This window comes from Erythranthe guttata, chromosome 13 (assembly GCF_056151865.1).
Source record: "Erythranthe guttata isolate IM_541 chromosome 13, IM_541, whole genome shotgun sequence".
Lineage (NCBI taxonomy): Eukaryota > Viridiplantae > Streptophyta > Magnoliopsida > Lamiales > Phrymaceae > Erythranthe > Erythranthe guttata.
Window position 1 is genome coordinate 14,551,154 of NC_142545.1, and position 20,991 is coordinate 14,572,144.

At 34.2% G+C, this 20,991-nt stretch overlaps 3 protein-coding genes across 3 annotated transcripts; 2 read left to right on the top strand and 1 right to left on the bottom strand.

Moving 5' to 3' along the window:
- Window positions 1-5,380: 5,380 nt before the first annotated feature.
- On the bottom strand, window positions 5,381-7,118 carry PFD6 (prefoldin 6). The gene is made up of 5 exons (XM_012986766.2): window positions 6,934-7,118; window positions 6,786-6,856; window positions 6,566-6,690; window positions 5,993-6,053; window positions 5,381-5,627 (listed from the first exon to the last, which is right to left on the bottom strand). The coding sequence occupies exons 1-5, from the start codon at window positions 7,001-7,003 to the stop codon at window positions 5,571-5,573; spliced, it is 384 nt and encodes a 127-aa protein (XP_012842220.1). The 5' UTR covers window positions 7,004-7,118; the 3' UTR covers window positions 5,381-5,570.
- A 1,898-nt stretch (window positions 7,119-9,016) lies between these two features.
- On the top strand, window positions 9,017-11,580 carry LOC105962461 (choice-of-anchor C domain protein, putative (Protein of unknown function, DUF642)). Its single transcript, XM_012986765.2, has 3 exons — window positions 9,017-9,398; window positions 10,033-10,533; window positions 10,876-11,580. The coding sequence occupies exons 1-3, from the start codon at window positions 9,308-9,310 to the stop codon at window positions 11,472-11,474; spliced, it is 1,191 nt and encodes a 396-aa protein (XP_012842219.2). The 5' UTR covers window positions 9,017-9,307; the 3' UTR covers window positions 11,475-11,580.
- Window positions 11,581-18,301: 6,721 nt separating this feature from the next.
- OTC (ornithine carbamoyltransferase) lies at window positions 18,302-20,801 on the top strand. Its single transcript, XM_012986764.2, has 5 exons — window positions 18,302-18,603; window positions 19,148-19,482; window positions 19,774-19,905; window positions 19,994-20,269; window positions 20,359-20,801. The coding sequence occupies exons 1-5, from the start codon at window positions 18,402-18,404 to the stop codon at window positions 20,539-20,541; spliced, it is 1,128 nt and encodes a 375-aa protein (XP_012842218.2). The 5' UTR covers window positions 18,302-18,401; the 3' UTR covers window positions 20,542-20,801.
- Window positions 20,802-20,991: the final 190 nt, after the last annotated feature.

Genomic DNA, 20,991 nt, shown 5'->3' on the forward strand with positions numbered 1-20,991 from the left:
AGATTACATTAACATGTGTAAAATTAGGCATTTTATGGACAAGATTTGAGTGATGAACTGATTATTATTATTATTAATAAATCAAAATATTGGAAATGGGCCCCACCCATAAAATAAACAACCCCATGTTAAAGAGGATTCGCTGTAAGGTCGGCCTTGTGGATGCCACGTGGACCTATGTTCAATTTTCATAAGATTCTAATTAAATTTGTCTATTATTGTTTTGATATAATCATTTAAACATAAATATTTATTTTTTTTACAACACAAAGTGATTAAATAGTAGACTTGTGACAAATGTACAAAAAGTGTCACAAATTATTATTTATTATATTATATAAAGAAAAAGAAGTTAGACCCGTATGTGGAATGGGGAGGGGCGGACCCATATATAAATTATCCGGATAAATAATAAAATATGATTCTTATGAGTTATGGGGCAAATCTTTTGCCGACCCAGATTTGCTTATTAATGTTAAACGTGGGTATCCATATATAATCCGGACCCTTAGCTTGACCCACCATTTACTATCAACTCGATTATTCAATTTTATTTTATTTTTTCATCCTAATTTTGACTACAATAACGTGACAACTTCGAACATTTGGGTGTCTAAAATTTGAGTTTAAATTACATCCCCCATCAAGAATATATTCAGCAATTCTTTGTAATGCATTCGTGAAATTATATATTCCTCTACTACCTTTAAGTAATCCATATTCCTTATAAAAAAAATCTTAATTAAGAAGCAAATTAATAAATAGATAAAAATAAATAAATTTATAAACTCTAATCATTAAAAAAAAAAAAAAAAAAAGGGATACGCCGACTGAAAATGGATAAATTAAATGGAAAAAAAGAAATAAGTTGCTTAAGGATGATCGAAAACAAGTGTACGTGTGTTGTTGAAGAAATGAAGTTGGTATTTTCGGGTTTTTGGGCAGGGACCCTTTCCACTAGTTTTCTTGGCAAATTTCAATGGCAATCATTTTTGTCCATTCATATATATGTATGTGTGTTCACATTTAATAATATCGGGTTTAGTGTTAATTAAACTTAATTAATTAGGAAGAGATATATACTTAAGAGTTTGATAGGTGTCAAGTTATAAATTTGATTAGTAGGGCCTAATTTTGATCCCTATCACAAAACAATCCAATACTTTGGGAGATTTGGTCAATCCATTATATAATTAATATGCATAGTGACGGAGCCGACATAGGATAAGGGGTTCATCCAGGGGCGGATCCAGAGGATTTGTTTTTTGGGGTTGAAATATAGGAGTAATTTAAGAGATGAATTTTTTTTTTGTTTTTAGGACTAAAGTGTACAAAATTAAAAGTTTTGGGAGTAAAAATACATTAACTAATACATAAATACAAAAAAAGAAAAAACAGCTTAAAAAAATCTTGGAGGGCGAGGGCCACGCCAATCAAAAGCATGGGTACTCCCCTGGGTTCATCTCCCTCCTTCTCTCCAGCGTTTTTCAAATCCCTAATATTTATATAAAAAAAATTATGTATGTAATAATATTAATGGGCACCTCATAGTTTTTTTTAATACATTCGGCTCTCGTTGACTTTAAATTGTGGTTGTGCTAGTGTGTCCATGCATACATATATCTAGATGCAGTTCTCTATCTCTCTCTCACACACTTACACACACTGGAGCGTGGAGTGTAAACCCTGTCCATGCAAAAAAACAACCACCATGCAGTAAAAGGGGCTGCTTTAATTTGTAACAAGAAACGTGTGAACAAAAAGACACTTTTTATTCACAAATTGTCCATGATTAATTAATTTAGACCAGAAAACAATCATAGTGTGAACATTTTCTTTTCAAAGAAATTAAAGCCTATCATAATTCAAAAAAAAAAAAAAGGAAGACTCGTGATGATAATACAGAAAAGTGAGTGACCACAGATCAATTTAGGGAACTGGTCCTGATAAAAAGAGGTCCTCCCCATGAAATTATTTCTTTCTCTTGCAATATTTCTGTCTTGTTTTTAAGTTTGCATTGTGGTCCTTAATTAATAATTCAAATGGTCTGGTTCCAACAAAATGTGATGCCCCTCCCTACTATACATACATCATAGATCAGGAATATTCCTTGAGCTATACATATTAATTAATCACTCTGTTTATCTTAATTTTGAATTAGCTGAATTAAGCAACAGTTAATGCTACATTGAGCGACAACTTATCTTTGCTTATCTTTAAGTGTCTCTTTGCGTGGAAATAATTATAAATATCTCAAATATCGTTTGTCGATTATTATTATTATTGGTCCCGTCCAAGTAATTGCCCCTTGTGATGTTGCCGTGGTAGCAATAATGCATGTATGTATATATACATACACAGTTAAACCTCTATAAATTAATACAGTCTTGACTAATAAAATTTTATTAATTATATTCAGCGAAATATTAAATTATTGAAACTAATATTTTAGTACGTTTTTACCAAGTTAGGAACAGAATAAATTATTATTTAACCAAGATTATTAATTTATCCGGATTGATCAATTAGTTATATAATGTGAAGAAAAAAAAAATGATTGGTTTGTTGTACAATCAAAAAAGATGAATCAGGCTAATTTAAACATAATGGTGAGGCCCCTCATTACTGTGTTTATGCATTTATCCATGTGCGTACATCAACTTTGTGTCCTGAAATCATTTAGGGGAGATCTACTACTCTGTCCTTGTGTTTTTCTACCTCCCAAATAATTCTTACTTCTTTATCTATTACAACATTTTTTTTTTGTTTTAAGGATTCGTTGTTAAATTCTTCCCCTATATTTATAAAAACAAATAAATAAATATATTCAAGAAAAAAGAAAGTTGAACGTGATTGGTTAGTGGGTGGGTCGTACTATTTACTGATTTAGTCAACATTCAGTGAAGGTTGGAACTTGGCTGAAAATCCAATCCAATCCAAAATAATGTCCAGTTGCATGTAACTATAAATAAATCTTAAATTTGTAGCTTTAGGCTTCGTCTCATGTGAAGACCCACTCTCACCATGGTCCACTTTTCTTCTATTGGTTTAAATATTAATATTATCTACCTATCTGATTTTATAAATTTTAGATTATATTGGATTTAATATATTCTTGAATATATTCAATGATGTGCTCATGATTGATCATTGCCTTTCAGAGGCAAGTGCAAATTTTTTTTTTTCTTAAATAGGGCCGTCATTTTTTAACAAAAATTAGGTAAAGTAAATTGTTTTACGTGTCTCGTAAAAATCTAACAAAACAGTAGCTAAGAGCCTGAGATTTAAAAAAAAAAAAAAAAAAACGTTTTTCAGTTGAGGTGGTCATTCAACAATCAACACTAAACACTAGACGTGTTTGGCTTGGCCAGGGTTGCCCAAAACTTACAACACCAAAGACAAAGTATGTATCCCGTATCCGAATCTCAGTGAGGGTTGGATAAAAGCTGAGTCGTCTTTCTCACTGAAGGAGCCAAACACGGCCTTAATTAAGTGGTCCTATACATTTACAGATAATCAAATAGGAACTATCTTCGCTTCTTCTTTCTATTTGTCAACCAAAGTGTCTCATTTGGGACCATGCCTATTGCTTTTGCTTATACAATTCAAGCATGGAATCTAAGTAACCACGAGCATGGGAGGACAAGATTCCCATATTTTTTTATAATATATCACACACACACACACACACACACAAATTGTCGTCTACAAGGCACTATTTATCAATATACAGGAAGAGGTTCCTGTTCATAAATATATAATTTTAGTGATTATCCAATCAATAATTTGTGTGTTATAATTAATCATTTTCTTTAGAAGTGTGACCTAATTACACGAAACTATTTACGAGCATGTTCCTCAATTGGGATCTGACACGAATTAATATTTTTTAAGGTTTCAATTAGGAGAAGATTTAGTGCGCGTAAGCATGATTTTCATTCCGGTTTGATCAAGCAGCGGGTCGTACTCAAATTAATGGTAATCGGAATCTTCGAAAAAAAATGTGCACATTTAACGAGAATGTGATTGGTCAAGAACTTGAAATGCAAATCAAACTTCCTTGCACAATTCCTCTTTCCACGCACTGATCATTTCTTAAAATCGTGCACAAAAGGTAAAAAAAAAAACGTTTAATTGAAAACACCGAATCACATCAATGACGATGCTGATCGAAATTCAAAAGCACCATAAATAATATTTACACACACACGAAAAGGAAAGCTGTTGTTAATTATTCATCTGTTGACTGAAGTAGGAAAAAAGTGCTACTTATCTTTTCAACAAGAATCATTTGTTTAAAGATAAGCGCATCTTACCTAGTACAAGGGGAAAAACGACACGATTAATTTAACGCTGCGATGATTAGATTTCTTATTTACGTGCAAGTGGTCTGTGCATTATACACATATCTTTTCAGTGAAGTAGCTTAATTCTACAGTTTCATCAAGTTTCTTCAGCTTTTATTATGCTGCTGCCCATTATGAAAACAGAAATTCATTCAAGAAAGAGATTAGAAAAAACAGGCCACTCACAAATGCATGCCTAACCAACATCTAGCTGAGGGGTAAACCTGTATTCTGCCTGCCATCTCACTTTGCTACTTAATAATGGATCCATGACAAGAAACTCAAGACGTATTTACGACTTTATGTAAATTCAGAAAAAAACAAAAAATTACAACATTCGACTTCAAATATCTAATTCCATAATCTTTATAAGACCCTCTAAGAAGTTTGCATATTCTTTCTAAAGTAATAAGAAAAACTTGACCTACTCATCTGTATGTACATGCATATACGCTTCTAGGTGTGTGTGAAAAAGTGAGAATCATCGGCAGTAAATAAACCAAAATAGCAGGTCATAAACGACAAATCACTCGATTAGTTCTATAGTCTACAAATGTGGAAAGAATGTTATGTTGTCAACTAAAAACATAAATGTGCTAAACAGTGTTGGTTCCATAATTTATGTGGCACATATAGTCGTTTTCTTCGAAGAACAAAATTTGGCCTCTGATATCTCATTCGACTCCTTTAAGAACCCAATTAATTGCTGATTGACGTCACAATGTTCCTTTCTTATCTAACGGGATCTTGATCTGGGAAACATCTTATACATTGTTATTCCTTCTTATCATAAAGCAACTTCATCTTAAAGCTTCCTAATATACTGCTTATCTAAGTACCTTTCAACCCCAAACCAATACGATTCTTCCCTCTCTAAAAACAAGTCACGGAATTGAGGCATATCAATTTCTTGTGCTCATTAGGTAAAGTAAGTTCACAGAACATGCCAGCATTTATACTCTATATATGGACCAAATCAAATCAAATCATATGTTAAAGAAGCCAAGTTTTCAAATAGATGTTTACGGGCAATATTAAAAAAAAATCCGTATGAGCATAATATCTTTAAAAAATCACACGTTACATGGATGGAGACAATAAAAGTTGGGCATCGTAGCTCGTTAGTTACCTAGATAATTATAATTCATCAACGGCACACACTGCATTTCCAACTCAGACGAGACCACGTTTATGCTGATAATACACATTTGTCGACTCGGGGTATTATGCCTTTGCTTTTCCAGCCTGCAGGGATTGAATTCTTTGTTGTACCTTGAAAATCTGCAAAACAGAAGAATATTGAAGCGTTTAAAGTAATTAAGTTTACAAAAATGACAATTATGATATTTGCTAGAAAAATGGTTGGAAAGAAGATACCGGTACAACAACTCAACAAAACATAAATAAACGAGCTGATTCAGCAGAAAATAAGTATTATAGAAAATGAATAAGTTATCTTGAAATGGCTGTAAAATGTCTCTGAATCAACTCCTAAAGTCTAATCACAAGCCAAGTGAGAAGAAACGACAAGGATCATGATGATATTCGTGTTATGGTAAATGTAATTATAATATTTTTTAAGAAAATAGCAAATAAAACTCCTCAATTTGTGTTAAAACGAAAAAAAAAATGGAAGAATAACCAACCGCTTCTTTTTTGCTGTTTTGCTTTTCTTCTAAATCTTGAAGAGTAGCATCTAAACGCTTCCTGATGCAATAATAAAAAACCAATAAGCTCAAGAAAAAAGCAAGCCTGACGAAAAATCCATCTAAGAATGGGAGATACTGCAAAACAATCAGTCAATATTAACTTGTAAAACAGAGACAAACTCACTTCTTGCCACTCACTTTTTTGCAGTTTTTCGTATCGATAATGATAATGTGTTTAATGCTTCAATAAAATAAATTGCCATTAAAATACGTCAACTCTTGTTCTCCCATGTTCATACTATCTGTACAACTTCCTTTTATCAGTCAATAGTTTTTTCTATCGTCAATTTCTTTCTACCACCTTGATTTGCTCGACATCCCAAACTCGACAATAAGAACACAAATCAACAGTCGAGTTTGTATAAATTTAACTAAGTAAAGTAAGTAGCATTCACTCAACAACTAATCATATTCCTAGTTCAGTCATCAAGCATACACCATGAATATCAGAAACACAAGCACACAAAATTCTTACGACTGACAAACATCAATAAATTAAAGAGAGCATACAATTCGGCAGAGATGTAATCAATCCGCTTGCGAACATTGGCATTTGCCTCAGCTAAATCCTGTTTCACTAGCACCGGACCAATCAATTTGTACACATTCGCATCCTCATTCAACAAATCAAGTTCCTTCATAAAAAAAATTCATCCAGAATAAAACTCATTGAAAAAACATAAAGCCGAGGGAATCAAATTTACAAAAGAGAAGATTAACGAAAACCTACCTTGAGGACAAGCTCGTTTTCGCCAAGCTGGATAGTGTATTTCTTCCTGACTTGGTGATTCTTCGATATATCTAACAAACAGTAAAAAGTTTTCATTTAGGGTTTAACATTTAGAAAATGAAACTGAAGCAGAAGAGTAAAAATTAACCTTTCTGAATTTTGTTGAGATCGTTGGCCTTGTTCTCTAGTTCACGCTGCAGCTCCTTGGTTGCGGCCATCGCACCGCCGCCTCAGGGTTCCGGCGATATCGTCTAATTCAAATTTCTCGCGAAGGAACTCAAATCCGATCTCGATCAGTCAGTCTCGCAATTGTTTTCCTCCAAACCGATTTTCAGCATGATTTTTTTCGCAATAAGAACAGGCCCGTTGCTAATTGGGCCAGATTACAATTACTGTTGAACATTGGTGGGTTAATTACATTAATTTCGGCCTAGCCCAAAACTATTATTATTTGTGATTCTGACCCTTTCTCATCGGCCCAGCCCAAAACTACTAATTTATAAAGGGTTAAATACAAAAACACCCATGTACTATGGACTTTGTATCATTTACCCCCTATACTACACATAAATACAAAAACCCATGCTATTATATTTTTTCCAAAATCTGACGAAAATACCCCTGCTAAACCTACAAATATAAGGGTTTGTTTGAGCCATTTTCTACTATATTTTTTAACATTTTCGGTCAATTTTAATTGGAGATTTTTTTTTTTCCTTCAAAACATTTAATTACTTAGATTTTTTTTAAAATTTTCTGAATAAATACCTTTTATTTTTGTCATTTTGAATTTCTTCATTTTTTTCTTAAATGTCTTCCGGTAGTTCAAATTTTCAACAATAATAGGATTGTAAAGATGTTTGTAATCTTAGGATGTTTGAACTACCAGAAGACATTTAAGAAAAAAAAAATGAAGAACTCAAAATGACAAAAATGAAAGGTTTTATTTAGAAAATAAAAAAAATATAAGCAATTAGATGTTTTGGAGAAAAAAGTATAAATACCAAAATTTTCAACGTAAAATTGATTGAAAATGGTAAAATATATAGTGGAAAATGGCTCCAACTATATATATATATATATATATATATATATATATATATATATATATATATATATATATATATATATATATATATATATATATATATATATATATATATATATATATATATATATATATATATGTGTGTGTGTGTGTGCGCTTGAGTAGGGGTATTTTCGTCATATTCTAGAAAAAATGCAATGTGAGGAGGATTTTTGTGTTTATGTGTAGTACAGGGGGTAAATAATACAAAATCCATAGTACATGGGTTTTTTGTATTTAACCCATTTATAAATGTGTGCACTAATAAATCACAAAAATAAAGCACGTGCACTCTAGTTATTAATTATCTTCTTAGAGGGTGTTTGGCTAAACTTATTTTAAACAGCTGATAAATTCTTACTTCTGATAAGATGTTTTTAGAGCTGATAAGCTGTTACATCTTATTTTTAGAATTAATTTTTAGAGTATTTGGATAATGAGTTTATTTCCTATTTTTACTCATTAAAAGATCTTAAATAAAAAGGTGGGGTAGAGGTACTTATTTAAAAAGATTTTATTTGCTCTCCAACAACTTATTTAAAAAAAAATCTTTTAAAAAAGAAAAGCCAAACACTTTGGAAGAGCTTATAAACTCTAAAACATCTTATAAGCTCATTTTAACATTTTATAAGTTTAGCCAAACACCCTCTTAATTTCACAAACTTTAACCATGTAAATATACGGTAAACTACCACCACCTCCTTGATGGATGTAAGTACGAAAATGAGGGTGGTTTCGTAAATAGATCTTACATCAAGGAGATTACATCAAGGAGACGGTTGTAATTTTGCGATAAAGTTGCGCATATTACATTACAAAAGCTTATACTTTTGACTTTAATTGACATAACTTTGAATCCGAAGCCGATGATCAAAAGTCCAAGCAAATGATAATGTTAATAATAATGTTCAGGCTTTAGGATTAGGGTTCGAGCATCAAAGTATTATTGAGTGGTAGTGAAAATTGAAAAAGGAAAGGACCAAAATGGTCAATAAATTAGTCAAAGTCACAAGAGGTTCTCGCATAAATTGTTTAATACTTTCAAGAAATATCCATGGAGCAGTGGACCCCACCATGAGAATATAGAGACATACCCCAATTACCAATAAAATATATATTAAAGCAAGGGATTGAGTTATTATTTGATCAATTCCAATGTAGAGAATGTAGAGATGCGAACACTGTGCTTTCTTGAAAATAATTAATGTTTAAAATAAAAACATTGATTTATCACTGTTAGCAGTAAAAACTAACATGGAATTATCATTTTCTGGCATAAAATAGACAGTTTGCCCCGTCTTTTCCCTCTCATCATTTTTCTGGCTTCTCTCTCTCTCTCTCTCTCTCTCTCTCTCTCCATCTCTTTCTCTTTCTCTAGTACTGTGCTGTACTGCACACACAAACACACACAGAGAGTGAGAATTTAGCATTAAAGATGGTTTTAAACTCAAGAAAATGCAGATGGGCTTCTGTTTTCCTGCTTTTCTTGGCTTGTTCATCTGCTGCTGCTGCTGTTGTCGAAGATGGTAATTAAGCTCTCTCTCTCTCATGAAAATAAATATTTGTAATACTTGATTATTTGGAACCTGCGAAATTAAGTTGGAATCCCTGTGTTCGAATTTATTGGTCATTGCTCAATCAACGAGGGATTTTTATTACAGAACTCAAAGTACGCGATCATCTTTCCTAAATTGTCCAATATTAAACTAATGACTAAACAAATGCATTTACTTGCCAGCAGATTGAATGGATTTGTCCAATATCAAAGAGTCTTCCATTATTATTATTATTAATATTATTATTATTTTAAATCTTATTTTGACATGATGAAAAGACTGGTCTGTAGACAATGAATGGGACAAGAGCAATTTTATAGATTTGCGAGCCCCAACACGCTCAACAGCTAAGATTTATACACTCCCCACCCCCACTATTTTATTTTATTTTCTTGAATTTTTTTGAACCCGGTCCAATTATTTATCCAAGCCCATAAATTAATCTACATCCCCATGTGAAATCGATTTCATGGGCCCTTTCCAATTTTGTCTTGCTCCTATACCATCTAATGAGCCCAATTACGACTAATTTTCATCTTAATTTTCATTTTCCAATACGTGTAATTAAAATAATAATATTAAAATAAAAAAATATTTATTGCAGGCTCACTTGTGAATGGAGATTTCGAGACTCCTCCTTCTGGAGGCTTCTCCTCAGACGCCGGATTTTCCGGCGGCCCCACCGCAATACCGAGCTGGGAAACCAACGGCACGGTGGAGCTGGTTGAATCCGGGCAGAAACAGGGCGGGATGATCCTCATCGTACCGCAGGGTGCACACGCGGCGCGTCTCGGCAACGACGCCGAGATCAGCCAACAAATCACGGTGGAGAAGGGCGCCCTCTACTCCATCACCTTCAGCGCCGCCCGCACGTGCGCCCAGCTGGAGTCACTCAACGTCTCCGTTCCCCCCGCCTCGCAGACCATAGATCTCCAGACTCTCTACAGCGTCCAGGGCTGGGATTCCTACGCGTGGGCCTTTCAGGCGGAGCGTGAGGTGGCGCGTGTGGTTTTCAGAAATCCGGGCATGGAGGATGACCCCACCTGTGGGCCCATCATTGACGACGTCGCTATCAAGAAGCTATTCGTCCCAGAAAAGCCCAAAGGTCAGTTGGGCTTCGGCCCGTTTTATTAAACTGTGTGTAATTCCCTAAAAATAGGAAATAGTAAACGGCAAATTACGGTCAACCCCTTAGGTAAGTTTAATTACGCAAAAACCCGTCATGTTCGGGTAATTACAATTACACCATTCACATATGTATTCTCCTACCAAAAACCCCCTCTTTTATTAGGTAAATTCGACACCGTAAGGGTAGGTAGACATGTAAAACAATATGTAATTACCCAGACATATGGAGTTTTTTCGTAATTTTACCTCTTAGGTAATGGGGTGGCCGTAATTTGTCCAATAATAAATTGTTAGCTCTTATATGCCACGTCATACACAGATAACGCAGTTGTGAATGGGGATTTTGAAGAAGGGCCATGGATATTCAGAAACGAGTCACTCGGGGTACTGCTCCCCACAAACCTAGACGAAGACACGTCATCGCTACCCGGTTGGATAGTCGAATCAAACAGAGCGGTTCGTTTCATCGATTCGACCCACTACTCAGTCCCGGGTGGCAAGCGGGCCATCGAGTTGCTATCCGGGAAAGAAGGCATAATCTCACAAATGGTGGAAACAAAGCCAAACAAGCCCTACAGACTGACGTTCTCGTTGGGCCATGCAGGTGACGCATGCAAGCAGCCGTTGGCAGTTATGGCCTTCGCCGGGGATCAGGCACAAAACGTACACTACACCCCTAATTCGAACTCCACATTTCAGAAGGAGGATCTCAACTTCACCGCCAAGGCTGAGAGGACACGTGTCGCGTTCTACAGCGTTTACTACAACACGAGAACCGATGATATGAGCTCTTTGTGTGGGCCCGTGGTCGATGATGTAAGAGTCGAACAGTCGGGGTCAAGTAGGGTCGGGCTCGGTGGATTGGGGTTGATCTTTGTTTTCTTGGGCTATCAATTCATGGTTCTCATTTTGGTTTGAGGTATCGGGGGGTAAGTGTTTGTCTTGATGATGGGATACGTGTTTGTGATTTGTGATTTTCTTTTTAAAATAATTTTGAAACCATATAATATTATCTTCTTTTCAATTTAGAGTCCCGCGCATGAGTCCCCAATTTTAGTCATTCGATTCATTCGGTCCGAGTCTATTAATCACGACAGAAAATAAATTTCATCCAAACGAATATGATATTAACTGAGAAAACTGCACTAAAAGTGATGTTTCGATCTAATGAATTTCCAAGACTGAAACCGATATAATTTTTTTACTTCGAGTGTAGTCCACTAGGGTTGTTTTCTTGGGCGAGCTTCAATTTCAGGGTATAGAAATCCTATCTTATACGATGACATGTTTATGATTTAGCAAGGAGATGCAGGTGAAAACCGGTCTTTGGATTTGGTATTTCAGCTGATCTTTCGTAATATAACTTAAAATTCTCCATTTTCAATAAATATTTGTTAATGTATACGTTTTTTTAATCATATAATAATAAAAAAAATCTTTAATTAAAAGAGGTAAACAAAAAATTGAATGTAATTATTGCAGTATAAAAGTAGTAATGCTAATAAAATATTAATTTCCGCATTCACGGATCTTCTTTGTGTTATGTTTTTAATACTTCCTAATGATTTATGAAAAATGTGAGAAAACAATCCTTTTAGGCCGTTGGATTGGGTATCCGAGGGTAAATAACAACTAGCCTTGAGATATGATCAAATTACGAAAAAAATCTTAATATTTTGATAATTACAATTACCCCTTAATTATGAATCTTCTTACATATCCATTATTATGGTGTTAAATTCAACAAAATCTTCTAGTTTCCGTGTAATGTTCTCTAGTTTGTACTCGTTTTGTGCAAAAATGCAGCTTTTGATGCACCACAATCTGATATATACAAGCCAAAAAACACATCTCATTATCATCTTGCATCAAAACGTGGAGCTCGAAACGAGTACATAATTGAAAATATTTCATATAAATGTAGAAGATTTCACTAAATTTGATACCGCAATGGTGGACGTATAACAAGATTTATAGTTCAGGGGTGCTTGTTATTACCCAAACATGAGGGGTTTTCCATAATTTGATCATACCTCAAGGGTGGTTGTAATTTATCCAAAATTAAAAAATAAAAACAGAAAAATAAATAATAATTGAAAATCACATTTTAAAATGGGTCTATTAGATATAACCCCCTTAGACATTCAAATAATAGGGGTAGATCAAAACTTAAATTTGACATTTTGATAAAAACCCAAACTTTTCTAAATTACATAAGTACCCTCAATCAAATCCCACAAATCCCGTTACTTTACCTTTTGAAATATCAAATCCCTCTTTATTTTCCTTATTATATTAAAACGATTAGGGTAAATAATAATATATATGAAAAAATAATAATATATATGGAAACTGAATAATATGTTTGTTTGAAATACTAATCAATTAGGGTAATTTTCCTTATATCATGTAATAGACTATCTTATTGATCTAATTCGACTATGGATCTCGTTAATCGACTATGGATCCCGTATTATTCAACCACATAGTATATTAATAATTTCAATATAGTACATTAATCTGCTATGATATTATATTACGGTTATAGTAGTGATATGAAATTGTGTTACAAACAATATACCACTGAAATGACAAGAACATTGAGAACAAAACCAACGTAAACTATTCCAACATAACCAATAAAATAGTACATTAATAATCTCATAATTTCAATCTAGGGTTTTGATAAAATACATAAAACACATCATAACACAATCAAACCAATATGTCGAGTTAAAAAACTCTAGTACATTAATAATCTCATAATAGTATAATAAAATGATAATGGTAGTATCATACGGTATTCATAATAGTATACTACTGTATTACAACGGTTTAACACTTAACCGAACTTACCGAGTCATTTCATCGTAAACACCTCTTTATAGCAACCAACCCACCAAACCTCAACAAAATCCATACGAAATTCGCCATCGAAAAAACCTAAAATCATGAAAAAAAATTAAAAATGCAGAATACTAAAAAATGATTAAATAGACTGCAAATACATTTGAATGACAATACATTAATATCATCAAAAATAAACTTAAAATGCAAAAATCCATACGCTAAATTAAAAAAGACTACGAAATATATTTTAATGTACTACCGAGCACACTAAAATCGACTGTTGTAAACAAATAAACCAACTATCAATATGGATCAAACTCATGAACTCGACCACAGCAGACATTTATTTCGATTATTGCATAAACCAACTACGACGCTCAAATAAAACAACTCTGGTCCGACTGCGTGAACCATCCTCTTATAACTCTGTGAATCCTCTTCCAAACAAACATCATCATCATCAGCCAAAAATAACGATGTATATGTGACGACGTAATTTTGTTAAAAAACGTTCTACTTAATAGAATCAAGTATCAACACAACTCTTAAAAATGTCTAACCACCGTACACGACAACCCTGGACATACATCGAAAATAAAAAACGAAAAAAAACGCATTCATACCCGCTTAACAACGTACAACAATGAACGCTCAAATCCGATCCTATTTCCACGCCGGTGAAAAAATCTTCAAAGACGATAGAAAAACGATGAAACGCTGGAGAAAATCTTCAAAACAGATTATACACGATTTGATAGAAACGACCAATAAACTCACGTAAATTTATTCCGTGATTTCAGGCAACGTATCAGCAAATCTCATATCACGTAGTTAAGGAAATAAATGCCGTTCAAAAATAAAACCGGGGTATTAAAGGGAAATTATATAATATATTTTGTCAAGTTGGCAAATTTGGGTGTATCTCAAAAAGGGAAAAATTAATTGGATCTAACTCATTAGAAAATATGAACAAGGGGGTTATCCCTAATAAACCCTTTTAAAATTATTATTTACACTATTTGAATTCAGATGCTTACTAGTATTTTCCCTCTAAAAATTTTTTCCATGCTGCCAAACCTAAACCCTATCGTAGTATCTTATGGAAAAACATATATAAAACCTTAAATGACCTTAGATCTTCTTGTTTTTGGATAGTTGTTAGTGGAGATAAAATTAATTTTTGGTATGATAAATGGGTCGATAATCTAATCATTGCTGATTACGTCAACCATATCCCTACTGATATGAAACAGTACAAAGTTTCGAAATTCATTAACAGTAAAACTAAAACGTGGGATTTGTCTAAGATCCTCCATCTTATCCCTACTTTTATTAAAAATAAAATCCTTGCTACCTACATTCCTTTACATAATATATCCGATACCATCAGATGGGCTCATACGAAAAATTGTGAATTCTCTCTGAAGAGTGCATATAATTGGCTTATGTCTTCCAAATTTTCTAGTCAACTTCCTACTCTTCCTTGGAACTCCATTTGGAATCTGAAAATTAGTCATAGAATTAAGTTTTTCTTATGGCAACTTGCGAATAACTGTCTCCCTACTGCTGATTTCCTCTATAAACGAAAATGTATTGAGTCCAATATATGTTCTTTATGTCTGCAAGAACCCGAAACATCTTCCCACATTTTCTCTAAATGCTAAGTCTTCAGAAATATTTTTATTAGACTGTCAATCCAGAACACATCCCCTAACAGTCACTTTTGTGCTTTATTTCATCATCTCTCCAATAATTTCATTTCTTCTACTCGAACTGCGGCCATTTTTTTGGCTTATTTGGAAAGCTCCTTTATTTTCAAAAATAAACCGATTAACCTTCATCTATTATGGAGCTCCTCTAATTCCTTTATTACTACTCCAAACCACCATAAAAAAGAACAGCTCAATCTGACCATCAAGTGGCAACCACCTTCCGAGGGATGGTTTAAATTAAATATCGATGATTCCTCGATCAACAACCAAGGTAAGGCAGGTATTGGAGGTATTATAAGAGATTGCACAGGTAATTTTATTATGGCATTTTCCAAAAGCATAGGATATGCTTCCAATAACAAAGCTGAAATTTGGCCTTATGCGCGGGTATTAGATATGCTAAAGATCTTGATATTCACAACCTTTGTATCGAAACTGACTCAACCTTCCTGATCTCATGTCTTAACAGGAAGGAAGCTCCTCACAACAGCCTCCGAACACTCCTTGAGGACTTCTAAAGTATGCTGCACCACTTCACCAACGTCGTAGTTAACTTTTGTTATCGGGAGCTAAATAGTTGTGCTGACGTTCTTGCAAAACAAGGGACCTCCATGGAGGATTAGGGCTGGGCATTTGGGATCGGGATTCGGGATCCCGTCCCGTCCCGATCGGAATTTTACTATTTGGGACTAAAACTTCGGGAATTCGGGATTACGGGATTTGGGATTGGGATTAGGAACAAATACGGGATCGGTATTAGGGAATTGGTTCAATCCCGATCGGGATATTTTAATCCCGAATTAGGAAAAAAAGAAAAAAAAAACTAATAAAAAAAATACACACACACACACACACACACACACATATATATATATATATATATATATATATATATATATATATATATATATATATATATATATATATATATATATATATATATATATATATATAGTGTCAAGGAGATGAGAAATACAATATAAAATATATTGTTTCAACTTATTTTTAAAATTTTAAAATATTATTTGTTCCAAGTTTTGTGGTAAAAATAAATAAGGCAAGAACAATAGTATGTATATAATATATTCAAGTTGGTTTAGTATATAAAATAATACTAATGGAAAAAAGATGCAATATTTCTTAGTTTTTAGGCAAAATATGGGATTTCCCGATCCCAATCCCGATTCCCGAAATATTTAGGGATACCGATATAACCGGGATTTAATAGTTTGGGACGGGATTGGGATTTGAAATTTCTATCCCGAATCCCGAAACCCCGATCCCGAAAATCCCGAATTCCCGAAATCCCGTCCCGAACTCACCCCTATGGAGGATAATGATCTTTTGCTTTTTGACTCTTGTCCCAGCTTCCTTGTTGATCTTTTGTGTAATGATCTTAATGTTGTTTATTCTAGATCCATTATGAACTTTTGTAACCAATCCCTGGTTTTGATGTAATATGTAACTTTTGCTGGTTGGTAATGAAATACTTTTGTTCAAAAAAAAAAAAATGCTTACTAGGTTATTTGTTAAGCCATCAATGTCCATCATGTTTTATTCACGCACAATGCCGCTCGAATCCATGCTTCTGAAATAGTGTGGGTGCAAATACGTTGCAGTTGTTGAAAGACAGATCCCTCAACTTTAAAGGTGTTCGAGATGACGAGGACGTCGCCGGATTAGGATTGGGGGAATGTCACGGGCTGCCCATTTTGCCTTGAAATCAAGCGGTTACAGTCGACCCATTAAGTGAGCCCAAGACGAAGGATACTCAATTAAGCCCAATAGTAAAGGATTCTAGTAGATCTTTTTGAATCCTCCCTTTAAATTAGAGATAGTTAGAAGATGTTCATTTGTAGATATTTGATATGAGATCGTAGAAATTAAATTATAACATTTAAATCAAGATGATCACCACCATCCATTGATGGGGTGGAATTTATAAATAAGGGTAGATTCATTCATTTGTAATACATCCAATAAAGTTGTATTTCCTGTTGACAAAAAACTGAATTTCATTTATTACAATTGTAGTCTCAATAAAATATAAATTTCCCAAATGAAAAATGTTTAACAAAAAAATGGATTTCATTTATTGCAATATAAACTATTGTAGTTGCAATAAAATATAAATTTTCCTAAGCTTCAAATTTTTAAAACGCGTTCACGAGTCTTCTTCCTCTCGGACGAAATCATTGCTAAATTCATCAAGTTGCATTTTTCCACTTTGTCCACGGTTTCATACAAACAACTTTGAGACTTTGAGCGGTGAGCGGCTGAGGCTTTTTCAACAAACAGACCCCAACTTGTTGAGTTATAAGGATTCGAGTTCCTTATCTAGATTATCCTATAAGAAAAGTTACTGATATGCATCAACAAATGAAATACAACACCTAGCTATGAATATGAAAATAAATAAAACGGTGCAGCAGTCTTTGCATAGTTTAAGGTACTCCATTTATTCACTTTCTTGACATTATATTTGCCGGCCAAACGGACACATCCAGTTCCGAGTGATAATATTATGAAGCAATCACTTCGAGGATAGCACCAACAAATTGAATCATAGATTTCCTTATAAAAAAATGCAATATAAATTTTTTGATACCCATTACTTTTTTCTAAAGATTTAATTTACTTGACCCTTCAATATTTATATTTTTCATATGAAATATATCATAAAATTATATTATATATTTCGAAAAATCGTAGAAATATTCGAAACTAAAAACGGATCGAAAATTGAAATTTTCGATAATTTCATATATCATTCCAATTTCGTTCCAAATAAATTCGGAAGCATCGGAATCCGGAACTTCAAAAATCAAAATGAAAAATACAATTTCGTATTCGGGTATTTTTTAATCGAAATTGGCAAAATCGGAAATTCTATTCCGATTTTCACCTCTAAGCCCCAAATGAAGCCCTTTGTTCTGGTATAAGCCCAAATGTTAGTTGGGCCCGTTTCGCTAAACTGCCTTTTCTGATTTCATTATGGTTTTTACATCTTAATAATAAAAAAAAAAAAAAAAAAAAAAAAGAATATATAGTTTTAAATCTTTGTATGATTGTATCTTCTCAACGGGGTCGTAGAGAATTTTGACAACTGATTTCATTACGGTTTTCTATTATTAATAATAATAATAATAAAAAAAAAAGAATATATAGTTTTAAATCCTTGTATCTTAAAACGACGTCGTAGAGTATTTTGACAACCACAGTCGCAACTCACACTAACCTACCCCATTCACACTCACTGAGAAAACTCACTCAGGCGAAATCAATGGCGGCGGCCTATTCTTGCCACCTTTCCTCCGTCTCCTCACCGGACATAATTTCTCTCTCTTCATCCTCGTCTATTTCACGCGCCGCTCTAAACCTCCGTGGATTCTCCACCGTGTCTCTGGCCGCTCCTGCAATCCGTCGACGAATCTCGTGCCAAACTGTTTCTTCCGCGCCGCCCTCGTCTCCTGCTAATCTTAAAGGTCTATCAATTATTGTTTTCCGGCGCTTCTGTTTACTGATCTCCAGATTTTGTCAGGATTTTTTTGAATTTTTTTATATTTGTGTTCATCTCTATGCCGAAAAATGCACTTAACAATTCCGTATTTAATTTTGTAACAAAATCGTTTCGCTTATTCATTTTGTGTGGTAATTGGATATGTGATAGTTAATTATATTTCCTTGTCTTTTTTTTTTGTTTCGGTCTTTCGTTCCACGATTATTGATTGAGCTCCCCAAGCATTGTTACTTGATAATTACAAGGCATTTTTGGATTACCTACAAAAAAAAAAAATAGATATTATGGGCAATTTCTCTTTGTTTGAGATAATTCTTCGTGCTTCAAAGTTCTGAGATACTTCCTTCGTAATATTCATGTAATCCCAATATCATTAATCTTTGCCATTAGAGAGCATATTGAAACAGGTGCATGTTTCCTCAACGTGACCGCATTTGATTGATAGTTAGTTTAGTACCGGTATTACAAACTTCCACCGTTCAAATATTAATAGTGTATCGATATTTCAGCACAAGCAGGTCTGAAGGATTTTCTTAACATCCGTGATTTTGACAAGGACACGATTTTAAAGATCTTAGATCGAGCAAAGGAGGTCAAAGCATTAATTAAATCTGGAGAGAGGACATATCTCCCATTTAAAGGGAAAACTATGGCAATGATATTTGCCAAGCCATCTATGAGGACAAGAGTTTCATTCGAGACTGGATTTCATTTGCTCGGAGGGCATGCCCTATACCTAGGGCCCGATGATATCCAGATGGGTAAGCGGGAGGAAACTCGTGATGTTGCTCGTGTTCTTTCTGGCTATAATGATATCATTATGGCACGCGTTTTTGCTCATCAGGTATGCCGGTGAGTTCTCAGTTAAGGACATTTCACTTTTGACTGCCCCATAATTTTTTTTTTATTTTTTTTTCGTAATTTTGTTGCCATAAGTTCAAATTCAAGCTTTTACTCGATCCCTCTCTCACAAACAAACACAGAATCACACACACTCACACGTGCATATAGGGGTTATTAAGTAAATTGAAACAAGGTTCCTTCAGCTTCGTTGCTTTTACTTTTACCAACTAACCTATAGTCTTGCTTATGTTTTAACTGCAAACGTTACAACAACCCTCCTTCCATTTCGCAGGACATTCTCGATCTTGCTAAGTATGCATCTGTTCCCGTGATCAACGGCTTGACAGACTTCAACCATCCCTGTCAGATTATGGCTGATGCTCTGACGATCATTGAACACGTTGGTCAACTGGAGGGGACTAAGGTTAGCCTCTCTTTACAGATATTTCTTGCAATCCAACTCCCCACCTTAAAAATTGTAACAAACATTCAATGTTTTCGCAAATCTTCAGGTTGTGTACGTTGGAGATGGGAACAATATTGTGCATTCGTGGCTGATGTTGGCATCCGTCATACCTTTCCACTTCGTTTGCGCGTGCCCTAGAGGTTTTGAACCGGACGCAAGGACAGCTAAGAATGCAATTAAGGCTGGAGTGAGCAAAATAGAAATAACTATTGATCCAAAAGAAGCCGTAAAAGGAGCCGACGTTGTCTATTCAGATGTTTGGGCTAGCATGGGGCAGAAAGAAGAAGCTGAGTACCGCCGTAAAGTTTTTCAAGGATTCCAGGTACGTAACGCTACAATTTCCTAGAGATATTCATAGAGTAATATCTGCAAAGTCAAATTCTATATTTTTGAGAAATGTAATATTTGTAGGTGGACGAGGAGCTGATGAAATTGGCGGGTCCCAAAGCGTACTTTATGCATTGTTTGCCTGCCGAGAGAGGTGTTGAGGTTACTGATGGCGTTATAGAAGCCCCGAATTCCATTGTCTTCCCCCAAGCTGAAAACCGAATGCACGCCCAAAATGCTATCATGCTTCACGCCCTTGGATTGTGATGGCAGTGTGTTTGCTCGTCTATGTTTCGAAACTTTTTTTTTTTTTTTAATTTGGACCTCGATTTTCTCCCTTTCTCTACTTGATGAGCTTGGTAGTAGCACTGCATCTATTACATGCTTTCACTTTCTATGAGTTTTCAGATTATATATTAGGTATTCGAATAAATATCGATTTGATGTAGTGTACGATAAATCATGTTGCTATCTGTTTCGTTTATCTGCATTATTTTGATTGTTTTACTAACTGTTAGAAGGAAAAAGGGTAAGGCTCATTGGATACTTGTAGAGTTGAACGTATCCAAATCATGATGCATTTATTAAAGGCTTGCATATTAGTACATTGGAAGGTAAGACTAATAATGAAAAATTGGAGAATATTCAAAGATTCCACTAAATTTGACATCGAAAATTGTTCGATGAGTGTTATTTGTTCGCTCAGAAGGTGACGGT

Excerpts from the sequence above, each read along its gene's own strand:
- PFD6 (XM_012986766.2), bottom strand. The coding sequence starts at position 7,003 with ATGGCCGCAACCAAGGAGCTGCAGCGTGAACTAGAGAACAAGGCCAAC. Across the intron at positions 6,857-6,933 it reads TCTCAACAAAATTCAGAAAG|ATATATCGAAGAATCACCAA; the intron begins GTTAATTTTTAC and ends ACTGTTTGTTAG. Across the intron at positions 6,691-6,785 it reads AAAACGAGCTTGTCCTCAAG|GAACTTGATTTGTTGAATGA; the intron begins GTAGGTTTTCGT and ends TTTTTTATGAAG.
- LOC105962461 (XM_012986765.2), top strand. The coding sequence starts at position 9,308 with ATGGTTTTAAACTCAAGAAAATGCAGATGGGCTTCTGTTTTCCTGCTT. Across the intron at positions 9,399-10,032 it reads TGCTGCTGTTGTCGAAGATG|GCTCACTTGTGAATGGAGAT; the intron begins GTAATTAAGCTC and ends TATTTATTGCAG. Across the intron at positions 10,534-10,875 it reads CGTCCCAGAAAAGCCCAAAG|ATAACGCAGTTGTGAATGGG; the intron begins GTCAGTTGGGCT and ends CGTCATACACAG.
- OTC (XM_012986764.2), top strand. The coding sequence starts at position 18,402 with ATGGCGGCGGCCTATTCTTGCCACCTTTCCTCCGTCTCCTCACCGGAC. Across the intron at positions 18,604-19,147 it reads GTCTCCTGCTAATCTTAAAG|CACAAGCAGGTCTGAAGGAT; the intron begins GTCTATCAATTA and ends TCGATATTTCAG. Across the intron at positions 20,270-20,358 it reads AAGTTTTTCAAGGATTCCAG|GTGGACGAGGAGCTGATGAA; the intron begins GTACGTAACGCT and ends TAATATTTGTAG.